The sequence below is a fragment of the Oryzias latipes genome, chromosome 1 (genome assembly GCF_002234675.1).
Source record: "Oryzias latipes chromosome 1, ASM223467v1".
In the NCBI taxonomy this organism is placed as follows: domain Eukaryota; kingdom Metazoa; phylum Chordata; class Actinopteri; order Beloniformes; family Adrianichthyidae; genus Oryzias; species Oryzias latipes.
In genome coordinates, this window is record NC_019859.2 from 7,822,807 (window position 1) to 7,834,849 (window position 12,043).

Below are 12,043 nucleotides of genomic sequence, written 5' to 3' on the forward strand. Positions count from 1 at the left end.
GCCTGAGAAATACTCAGAAATAGGGGACTGGATCAAAATACCACTTTGGGGTTTCTTTTTGTGAGGAATGAACATTATAATAAACTTACAAGCGCATTGATTTTGCATTATATAGACCCTTTAGGGGTTTATATCAGGCACCAAACTGAGCAGTTAAAATTAGAACCGTGGTCACATTTAAAGACTCACTCCAATCATCTTTTGATCTTTTGTAAAAGCGTTTCTGGTAGTCTTTTAGTTATGATTATGGCGTGTTTAGCCCTATTTATAAAACCTGTGTCATTTTCTAGGACATAGTCTCTGCAGAGCGGCAGTAGTTAATCAGAAATTCCCTTCTGAGTTGTGGGCAGGACCATTCATCTGGGGCAAGCCCACCTCCACTTCCCATCATCCATCTGTTTACAGGCACACATCCTTCACACCCCCAACCTAACATTAGCGGCGCAACAAAAATGGTGGGTAATATCAGAGCTATCCGTACAGATTGGAACCAGATTCCAGCTCAGACGAGGAAAACAAAGACGTTCATTGATCAGTTTGTCTGCAAGTGGATCCATCAGAATGGAGCGGAGCAGGAAGCTTGTGGCCCGCATCGCGTATTTTCACATGCAATCTTTTTCAAAAAGCATGTTTTTGTTTGCTTCTGGTTTAAAACAATTTGAATAAAGAAATACTCAGAATTACAAATTTAAGCTTATTATTTCTTAATATATGTCCTCCATTGTCCTCCATGTTAAAAACACAATTTTCATCAGAGTGGGTCTTTAAGTATTCTTGTACCCAGTAGATCTGCACCCCTTTAAAAAATCAATCCCAAAATCCTTCAGCCTGAGAACACTGACTATAACCAGGTTACTTCAATCCACTGAAATGAAACTAGTTGATGAAAAAACATTGTCAAAACAGGCTAAACCTCTGTTGCAGCTTCAATTCATCATCGAATCTCCAGAAAAGATTCAACCAGCATGTTTGTCTTTTACAAAAACTCCTGTGAAGTTATTTCAGTTTCCACACAAAAAACTGTGTCTGAAAGGCTGTTGGATGTCTGAACGCAGCCCAGTGAGGCAGCAACACAACAACAGCATCCTCCTCCAGCCCAAACCTTTGTGCAGCTCAGGATCTGCTGGAAATGAAGCGCTGTGGGACTGGGACTTGTAGAGGCAACACAAGCTTTGAGTTAACACGGCCATGCCCAGTTGCAGTTTGTCTTTCATCACCCGCTTATCCTGATCACGCACAAACCCAGAGAAGCAATCCATGTCTGCAACGCGGCGGCGCTTTCCCCATGGCATGGCGAACGCCTCTCGTCCACCGAAGCCTCGCGTCACAACCCCTCCTCCACCATAAGCTTTTCCAGCTGGTATCACAAACATTACAAATGGGATTCAGAGGTGGAAGCAAACTGTCTCTTGTTTTCTCTTGTTCTCCTCTTCTCACAGTAACCAGCTTGGTCTCTTGGGACGGGTAGTTAAGGGAACAAGGCCACGGGCCGTCCCGCTGAGACACTAGAACCCCGACCCACTCGGCTCTCAGAGGCCCTGCTTACACCTTAAATGGACATTCATGGTCTCTGCTTGTGCTGAGCCAAACCATGGGAAATAATAATAATAATGAAAACTGCTATCAGACTGTTAAATAAACAAATCAAACTTACATGATACTTTTCGATAAATGGGAAAGTATCTTGCTTTTTTTTAAATCACTATTTATCCTTTTGTTGTGCTAAATTGCAATAAAATAGGTTCATTTTTTTAATACCATCATTAAACTCCAAGGCTCCCACAAATTTGCATCAAAGTCATCCCTGTTCTTGTAGTTTAGCTCAGGTTAGGGTTCAGTGATTTTGCTTTTCTATCCTGGATGACCTGTTGGATGTTTTTCATGAGGAGGATAGGATCCTAACTTTAGATTGTTAGCTGGGTCAAGTTTACCCACATTCTTCACCATCTTTAACTTTCAGTTGCACCTTAAGCAAATCGCCTGCCTCCACCTAACCCAGTCCTCTGCTCCCCCTCCCTTACACCAACCACTCGTCCTCCATCATTACATCTGTTGTCTCTATTTGCCACATTATATTTTGTTTATTTTATTCAGATGTCTGGGCTAAATAATGTTCAACATTTTAACTGAAGTTATGTCAGTTCTTTCTAGGTCAACTGGATGCAGGAAGCCATATTTCATCAGTAAATGATCGATTTAAAGGCGGCTGCTGCCTCAACATTTTTTCTCAGTTGCAGCAACTCTTATTAAAGCACCAAATTTGATTCCCTCCGATATAAAAAAAAAGCCTTTTAATAAATCTTCCACTTAGAGAATTTCCTTTTCACAGTTTCTGCCTTCTTACCAGAAGAAGGAATGGAACTGAAAAGAATAATGTGACGGCATCTTAATTTATCTTTCCAGGAACAGGGCTCCTCTTCATCTCGACGAAGACAACAGGAACAATTTTCATTGAGATTTTTCCTTCCGTGACGCACAGAAAACATTGTTCTCCAGATTATCAGGAGCAGGCAGATGTGTAGTTCTTTGTTATTATTCATTTGGCACAAATACTGAAGAGTAATGTGGGGTAGAAGGAAAGACTTTAGTTTAACATCTGTGACGTTAAAAAAATATCCTGAGAAAAGACTGGGAGAAACTTGAAATGAAAACAGATACTGTAGTCTGTCAAACAATAATTTACCTAAACAAGGTTAGTTGTGATTAGAAATAACACAGTTATGTTCTTTAGATGACTTCCTACATGATTAGAAAGAATCACATAGAAATGTGCCAAGAACAAATAAAGAATAACAACATAAATAAATGACAACAAATATGACAAAGAAACCCATTTCTACAGTGCAGAGTTTAGAAGTTCACTTGTCTTCTAAAGCCCCAGAGTCATTAGATACAGTAAGATGAACCCAACATGATCAAAGTTAAAGGCCGTGTCACACAGCCACTACATACATTTTGTGCATATTGCACAGATGAAAACTGGTCATACGGGAATATACGCAAGAAAAGTTGTGGTCTTTACGTGAAATGTTCACAGATGTCTCACGAATGAACCGCATCAAAACCACAGAAGAAGTATGAATAAACCACGTAAATTAACATCAAAGCCTAATCTGGCTCAAAATACTTGCGTCAATGAAGTAATTTGAATGTGATATGTGCGTCATATATACGATATAAAAGTTATACATTGGCGGTACATGCCTGAAAAGTCTGTAAGACATAAGTGGAATGGTTGTGGAAAGCCACAAATTTGCATATGTGTCTTGCAAAAATCACGCAGAATTGCGTAAGATTTACGTAATAATTGCGTATAAGCTACCTAAAATAAACCGCATAACTCTCAACCAACAAGAAAATTGTGAACAACTCAAAACCAGATTCGTGTAAAGACCTGTCAGCTGAAACCCTTGAAAGACGAACGCAAGACACTTATGAATTACATATGACATGCACGTATCACGAAAGATTGAAATTTCATACGTGGAGAATGTGAAAAAAGTACGTAAAAAAACCGAACACTTGGAATTGTAACTTTAATGATAGATTTTAAACCTTCCTGTTCAGATCAGTTTGAGGTTGTTCTGTTGCGCTTGCTCAGTTTATAGAAATCCAAAAATGTCACTATGTGTGCTGCCATTAGAATGCTAGGTTAGCATATGTTTATCAGTTTTCCCAAAAACTGATAAACACAGTTCACCCTAAAACTGTTTTTCCATTCCAAAGTTTATTTTTTTATAGCAAAATTTACTTGACAGTGTTGTTTTAAAGAAAAAAAAACATGATTTCACTGTAATGTATTTCTAATTTTTCATTGTCTTTATTTGTCTATACCATATTCTCCATTTCTACATCTCTTTAATCTCTTTATTTACGACTTTGTCTTATTTTTCAAAAACTGATTTTAAATACCCTTTTAAAGGCTGATTAAGATATTGTCATGTTTTTCATGTTGTCTAAATTCTTATAGGTCACACCGATAATCAGCCATTTATAGCTTGATTATAGAATTGATTGAATACATTCTTGTTTCGCTTTTTTCTCACCTGATTTACGTCTTTTGATCAATTCAACAACAGAAATGGAAACATATCTTTAAAAATATAACATTTTCTTTGCTTATCTTACTTTAAATTACAACATTTATTCAATCCTTTCAAGCCAATGTTCAAGTTTATGTTGTTCATTTTTACAAAATGATTCTTCAACATTAAAGAGGTTATCAGAACCATTACTGCTATTGGTTTTAATTCTAATTTTTGATTATCTTAAATTCATAAATAGCATCAATCATTCCCCAAACCTGATCTATAATCCTTCAACAGGATTAGGTCTGTAAAATAGTGTGACCAAGTTATTTCCACATGGGACATTTAAGCCTTTCTTCTCAGTTTTATTGATAGATTTTACACATCCCTTAAGTCTTCCAGAAGAAAAACGATCTCCCAGAGAGACTCAAAATTATAGAAAAATCCAATTATGAGATGAAAAGTAAGATATATTTGCAGATTCATTTAGACAGAGCCCAATTAAAGCTCTAAAAGTATTCGTGTTTCACCAAGCCCAGGGGTCAGCAGTAATATAATCGAGACAGTACCCTCATTTTATGGAAATCTTTGCTACGGCTCCCATAAGAACTGGATCTGAGTGGAAATGCTGACGAGTGAACTTCCTAAAAATATTTGGTCTCCATCTGTGAAACCAACGAGGCCAAAGTTCAGGAAGAGGACAACAAGAACACAAGCGATAATTGAATCAGATTTGGGTCTAAGATGTCATAAAACCACAAGTCCAAATGGTTTTTAAAACCATCAAATATAAACAGGACTGCATAAGGTTTTTAATTGTACTGGCATATCAGACACTCAAATGTGCAATCTAAGGAGAACATTGTAATGTGAACCCCTTAAGACCAGAGCTTTAGCTCCAATGTTGGCATTCTTTAGACCACCATAAATCTTCAACCGTTTACGCAATTAACATATTTCCTGCAGATTTTAAAGCAGACACGGGCAGCCTGAATCAGCTGATTCTGTTGCAGAGAAAAGCGATTTTGCACCGATATGCAACCCATCGCTAACGTAAAGTGTTTCACACCAGCGCCACGTTGGTATGCAAAACCGCGTTTCTCAGCATCACAATCAGCTGATTTACATTAATGGCGTAAAGAGTCGAAAGAAACCTTTTACGATTTGTGGAATAAGCTTTATTACAGACTCAAGGTCTATTTGCCACAATAAACACAAAACAAATAAAAGACTTAAGAATAAAAATAAAACATTCATACAAGTATAAAAACAATAACATAAAAGTATAAAAACAATCTCATAGAAACATTGAAAAAATGACATCAAAATATGCAACACTTTTTCCTAAAAGATAAAAGCAGTACGTAAGTAGTTGTCAAGAAAACAGACTAAAACTCCAAATTTTGTATCCAGAAAGTATTGTGAGGAACTAATGGGGATGAAGATGTCAGAGAAATTGTAGTTCTGTGATGACGATGATGAGCTGCAACCCAGACAGCTTTGTGGCAGATATGACAGCTCACCTGTGCTGACTGGGTTTGCCTAACAGTTGGTAATGGTTTGAGCATGTTATTATTTATAAGCAGTTGTCTTGTTGAATTATGCCCCAGAGTAGAAGCTGCAGTAACAATCCCTGGGTGAAATTACCCAAAAGCCCCTCTGTGTGTGGAGCATGCTCCTCTGCTCCTGTTTTGTTTCACAAATAGTAAAAAATAATTTCCTGGATAAAACAGTTTTAACCCAAAACAAAACTCTCCCTTCAATAAAAAACATCAGTGTATTTTTAGACTGGGAATGCAAAAATGTAATTGAGACCTGCATTTGTAGAACAACAATAGAACAGCCCCGCTGCAGTTGGTGTGTAATATTTTTTAGCTTCCATTTTCTGAAAAACTTATTTTTCACATTAAATTTCTACTACAGGAAATTTAGTTGAAAAATAAAAAAATTGTAGTTTTTTTCTTTTGTTTTTTAGTGCTTTTGCCGCACAGCAAGAAGGCTGCCAGTTCAAGTCCCGGCTGGGGGACCTGAAAGACCTTTCTGTGTGGAGTTTACATGTTCTCCCCGTGCATGCGTGGGTTTTCTCCGGAGACTCTGGCTTCCTCCCACCGTCCAAAACCACGCTTCATAGGTTAACTGGTTACTCTAATTTGTCCATAGGTGTGAATGTGAGAGTTCATGTGTGTGTGATTTGTGTGGCCCTGCTACAGATTGGCAACATGTCCAGGATGTCTCCTGCCTTCGCTCACGAGTGGCCGGGATAGGCTCCGGCAGCCTCGTGACCCCGAAAGCGACAAAACGGGGTTGGAGATGAGTAAATGAATGTTGAAAAAAATTTAATAAAACCAACATTCCATTACAGTTATTTTTACATAGAACGCCATAAAACATCAAGTACTCAACCCAGGCTCAGTTCATCTTTCAGAGCAAAAGGATTTTTCATATTTTGTTTTTACATAAATCCTGATTCATTGTGTATTTATTTTTAACAAAGGAGCATTTTCTGTGCTAAAGTTTCTTAGCTGTCTGCCTAATTCACCTTAAATCTCCCTTTTATACATTTCCTTAGATCAGAAACATCATCAGCAGGTCGGAGACTTTACTCGATTTGATTTGTCATTCTCTGTTAAATTTTTGCGTGTGGTTTTAATGTAGACTTTGTGATGAAGATGTCAAAGTGGATGCTAACTACCGGATGCTAACTTTAGCCCTGTCAGACTTTTAAAGTGTGATGGATAAATAAAGCAAAATAAATTGACACAACCATCGTAAAACTGGTATTTTATAGATATAATGACAAAAGGGAATCCACCGCGTCTGAATCTTACTTGTCTGCGCTTGTGAAACATTCAAGAATCATGTGCCGCAGAGCTGCTTCTGGTTCATGGGAACAACTGTCTCAATAAATCCATATGTCGAGGAAAACTCCTGGTTTTGTCTGTAAACAGCAGCTTTATTTGTGCTTGAAGTCAAAGGCCCTTATTCAGGTTCCTAACTGGCTCTTTTCTCCCCAAAAAAATCTTTCCAAATATGTTTTTTTTCCAATAGCTTTTTAGCTTTGGGCTACAAACTTAGCAATCCGACCAGCTGTCAAAAGTCACGTGACGCATCAAGACAAACAGATGTGGTGAACAAGATCTGGTTGTTTCCAAAATAAAACTTCAGTCAGTATCAGAAAATTAACAAACAGAAATCAAAGTTAACGTATGTATTTCTTTTCTGTCAGCGGCCCGATACAAAATGGCCCACAGCCCAGTACCAGTCCGCAACCCGAGGGTTAGGGACCACGGCTTTAGGAGACATTCAAGCAGGTTTGATTTTGCACCATGGTTTGCTTCCTCAGACAGTCTGCTTCATTTGGCAAGTGTGAAAGCTTAACTAAACCCTAGTCTAGATCAAACAACTAAACCCTGGTGTAGAACAAACTAAACCCTGGTGTAGATCAAACAACTAAACCCTGGTGTAGAACAAACTAAACCCCATTCTAGATCAAATAACTAAACCCTTCTCTAGATCAAACAACTAAACCCTGGTCTAGATCAAATAACTAAACCCTGGTCTAGATCCAATAATTAAACCCTGGTGTAGAACAAACTAAACCCTGGTGTAGAACAAACTAAACCCTGGTGTAGAACAAACTAAACCCTGGGCTAGATCAAACAACTAAACCCTGGTGTAGAACAAACTAAACCCTGGGCTAGATCAAATAACTTAACCCTATTCTAGATCAAACAACTAAACCCTGGTCTAGATCAAACAACTAAACCCTGGTCTAGATCAAATAACTAAACCCTGGTCTAGATCCAACAATTAAACCCTGGTGTAGAACAAACTAAAGCCTGGTCTAGATCAAATAACTAAACCCTTCTCTAGATCAAACAACTAAACCCTGGTCTAGATCAAATAACTAAACCCTGGTCTAGATCCAATAATTAAACCCTGGTGTAGAACAAACTAAACCCTGGTGTAGATCAAACAACTAAACCCTGGTGTAGAACAAACTAAACCCCATTCTAGATCAAATAACTAAACCCTATTCTAGATCAAACAACTAAACCCTGGTCTAGATCAAACAACTAAACCCTGGTCTAGATTAAATAACTAAACCCTATTCTAGATCAAACAACTAAACCCTGGTGTAGATCAAACAACTAAACCCTGGTCTAGATCAAATAACTAAACCCTATTCTAGATCAAACAACTAAACCCTGGTCTAGATCAAACAACTAAACCCTGGTCTAGATCAAATAACTAAACCCTGGTCTAGATCCAACAATTAAACCCTGGTGTAGATCAAACAACTAAACCCTGGTCTAGATCAAACAACTAAACCCTGGTCTAGGTCCAACAATTAAACCCTGTTGTAGATCAAACTAAACCCTGGTCTAGATCAAATAACTAAACCCTGGTGTAGATGTAACTAAAAATAAAAACCACAGCATCAAGCTATAGGGGTGTAAATCACAAAAAAACTTTAAAATGTCAAGACATCCCCATGTTCTGAAAATGTTGGACGACAAGCTAACCAAGTTGGTTTTCTTCTTAACGCTTCATTTGCTTCTTTTTGTAATTTGCCTCTCAGTGAACATCTGTTAGAACATCAGGATTTTTTTCCAGCATGTTTGGTTAGTTTGTGAGAACACTTTAATGCTACACTTTAATGCTACATTCACACGTTTGAGCGACCGTTTCCAGTGCAAAGTCTATGTAAACACCAGTAATATGTATCAGACTTCCACGCTCAAACCCCCCTGTATTCACATGTTGCCATGCGTGCTCTTAAGACAGTTTTCAGGCTTTATGTACAAAACTTGACCTCAAGTTTTTAACCACAAAGTCACTGGACAAATTGAAGACTAAAGCTAGCTCCATTACAAAACAACAACAGACAATATTAGGAATGTGTTTCTAAAATAAAACATGACAATACAAAAAGAAAATCTCTAAAATTGTGACTAATGATCAGATGAGTCTATACATGAGATTTTTTTGTCTTCAAAAATGTTAACAAAATAAATAAAATGTATTATCTTGCATCATTGACTGAAAATTGGAACTGGACTGAGTGAGTGTGATATCACCCATGGAAAATGGCTTACATCCAGCTCCAATGAAATAAGTCCAATAACAAAGACGTTATTTGGATCTATTTGTCTGCAAGAGGATCCATCAGAATGGAGTGGAGCAGGAAGCATGTGGCCCGCCAACTGCTACAGATGTTTTTCAATGGTATTGTTACAGAAATATGCAGAAAAGCAGTTTGTATCCTTTTATGCTCACCATCCTAAGAAATATGTGACAGAAACAAGTTAAAAACACCTAATGTAAAAAATTGTGTTTTTGATGAGAGCTCCGATATTGATCACTACTTTTGTTGCACCAGTACTGTTAGGTTAGGGGTGTGAAGGGCCGTAAACTAGAGGTAGAGTGTGTCAACAAATTAATAATGTGAAATGGGGACGGGCTTAATCCGTTCCAACAGTCCAGCCCACAATTAAGGGTTCTAATCTACTGGCCCTCTGCAGAAACTATGTCCTAGAAAACAACACAGGTTTTGGGATTTTGCCTAAAAACTGTATAATCATAAGCACCTGTGAACGCTCAAACAATAGATCGATGGTGGAACTTTAAGGTACTAATGTCTTGTGGAGTGTGATGTATCCTAAAATGAGCTAATATTGAGTATTGAGAGTACATCTTCAAAAGAAGGTGAAAGCTGACGGTTATTTAAATCTAAAGCAGTTTGGGATGTGAAGCATATATCCGATCAAAATGATCTTCTGTGCGTTGGAGAAGGAGATGGTAAACCCCGCTCATCACGTTTGCTGATGATGTAGTGATGTTTTATGATTGGAGTGCTGAAACTTTTCTTCTAGACAGATTCTCTGACAACCAAACCTCAATTTTACGACAAACATCAAATCAACAGCTTCCTGTCTGAAGACAGAATAGACACTAACTTCTGCTTTATCTGTCCATCCTTTAGTAGAACCGTAAAACCCGTTAAAAATCCGCCAAAATCTCCCGCCGCGCTCCGAATGCTGCGTTCAGGTGTCACGCTGCAGCGGCGGACAGGCCGGACATGTGAGCGGGACACGGACGGAGGCCGGGCGGACACTCACGTAGTGTTTGGACGGGGTGCGCCTCTTCTCCACGTCCACAACTTTCACGTCCAACACGGTCCGGAACTGCATGTTGACCCTGCACAGGCTGTGCATGGACGCAGCGGGCGGACGGACGGGCGGGCGGGCTTCTGCTGCTGGGCTCCGGCTTCTCTCTTCTTCACGGAATCCACATCTATCCGCGTGCACGGTTATTCCCGTCGCCCCTCCTCCCTGCTGACGGCGGTCACCTTATAAATGGAGCAAAAAAAAAAAAAGTGAGGCGACCTCCTTTGTGTCTGCTCCTGGGCTCCTGGAGACGAAGGGTCCTCCTGTGACAGCAGGCCGGAGCGGGGAGGGCTTCACGGCTCCCGGAAAAAAGCCTCCCTCACAAAAAGACGGAGCGTCTCATGCGTCCCAGAATTCGGATTTAAAGCCCGGACTCATTTATTTCGTCCTCCACAAGTTTCCCTCTCCATGCCAGAGCCGACATTCGCCGTGGTCAGCCGGAGAGCCGCGCCGGAGCAAGCTGCATCTTTTCGGGACGAGCGTCGTTGACGCCGCGGCGCAGAGGTTTGCGGAACGAGCGCAATTAGAGTCCGGAGGAGACGCCACTTTCTGTCCAGAGACACGAGCCGCTGGAACTGGATACAGATGTTCGACCAATCAGAGCAGCCGCCTCAGCCGCGAGCCAATTACCGGCCGAACACTGCCCCCCTGCGCACAAAACGCGCACACGCGCCACTAAGCACAAGAAGGAGTCAAGATAGGGAACTTTTTTTTTTTTTTTAAATTACCTAAATGCGACATTCACCCCGGTCCTCGTGCCTTGACTGCAGCCCGCAGAAGCAGCGGGGTGCTGGAGGATGGCAGCTTCACTGTGGGATTAGGATTATTTCATCCCCAAACGGAGGAGAATCAGGTCTGAAGGACAGAACCCCATGGAGTCAGAAGGAGTTCACACCAAAGCAACTCATCTGTGACCATTTTAGTCAGATTCCTAAAACAGGAGGAGGTAGAGCAACATTTTAGAAAATTAAAATGAATTTATTAATGTCTTCATTTCTCCTGTACTAGCAGGAATTGTTTAGACCCATAAACACCACAACCTCTCCTTCAACTTCACTTTATCCAGATTTGAACATCAGACAAAGCAAATCCAATAAGAAATAAAAGTAAAAAATAAAAAAATCAAACTTGCTTTTTAATTTTTTATGTTGAAAAATGCATATTTTTCTGATATGATATTATATATGATATTTATATTAAAAATTAATTGATGCTGATTCCAAACTATAGCTAATCGGTGGCGTCATCTAAAGTATTTTCCCAGAATTTAAATCCTTAAATTGGTGTGAGATATAGGCACCAAACTATGAAAGTATCACTTTATAGTTTTTTAAAAGCATTCCCATTGGTCTTTCAATGATGACTGCAGTTTTTAGCTGAAAGGAAGGGAAAATGTCATTTTTTTAGAGCATATTTTCTGCAGAGCGACGGAAATTCACCTTTGAGTTGTGGGTGGGGTCGGTGGAAGTAACCCTCTGCTGATATCCCATCATCCCTTTGTTTCCACACTCTCCCGCTACTTTACAGCCCCAAGCTAACATTTGCAAAAACGGCGAACATTATCGGAGATGTCCAAATGTCCAGTTTTCAGCCAGATAGCAGCTTCGACGAGGAAGATGGCCATGGATCTAGTTGTCTGTGAGTGAAGGCATGAGAATGGAGCGGAGCACAGATACTTCACGTCGGTGCATCACAACCGAGAGCCTTTTCAAACGGCTGAGTTTTATCTGCTCCTGATCCGTTACGATTTTAACAAAGAAATACTCAGAAATGCACTTTTAAACTCAAATACCACAAGAGCATGTTAAAAAACACCAAAAACACAATTTTTATTGGAGTCAGTCT

The 12,043-nt window shown here is 39.5% G+C and overlaps 1 protein-coding gene across 3 annotated transcripts in view; it reads right to left on the reverse strand.

Annotated features, from left to right (window-relative positions):
- Positions 1-11,136, reverse strand: part of LOC101166531 (SH3 and PX domain-containing protein 2A) — a 93,906-nt gene extending 82,770 nt beyond the window's left edge. For all 3 annotated transcript variants that reach the window (XM_004065662.4, XM_020712191.2, XM_020712136.2), the window contains exon 1: positions 10,151-11,136. In XM_004065662.4, the coding sequence (XP_004065710.2) occupies positions 10,151-10,246 (96 nt within the window). In that variant the 5' untranslated portion in view covers positions 10,247-11,136. The remainder of the gene's footprint in view (positions 1-10,150) is intronic.
- Positions 11,137-12,043: the final 907 nt, after the last annotated feature.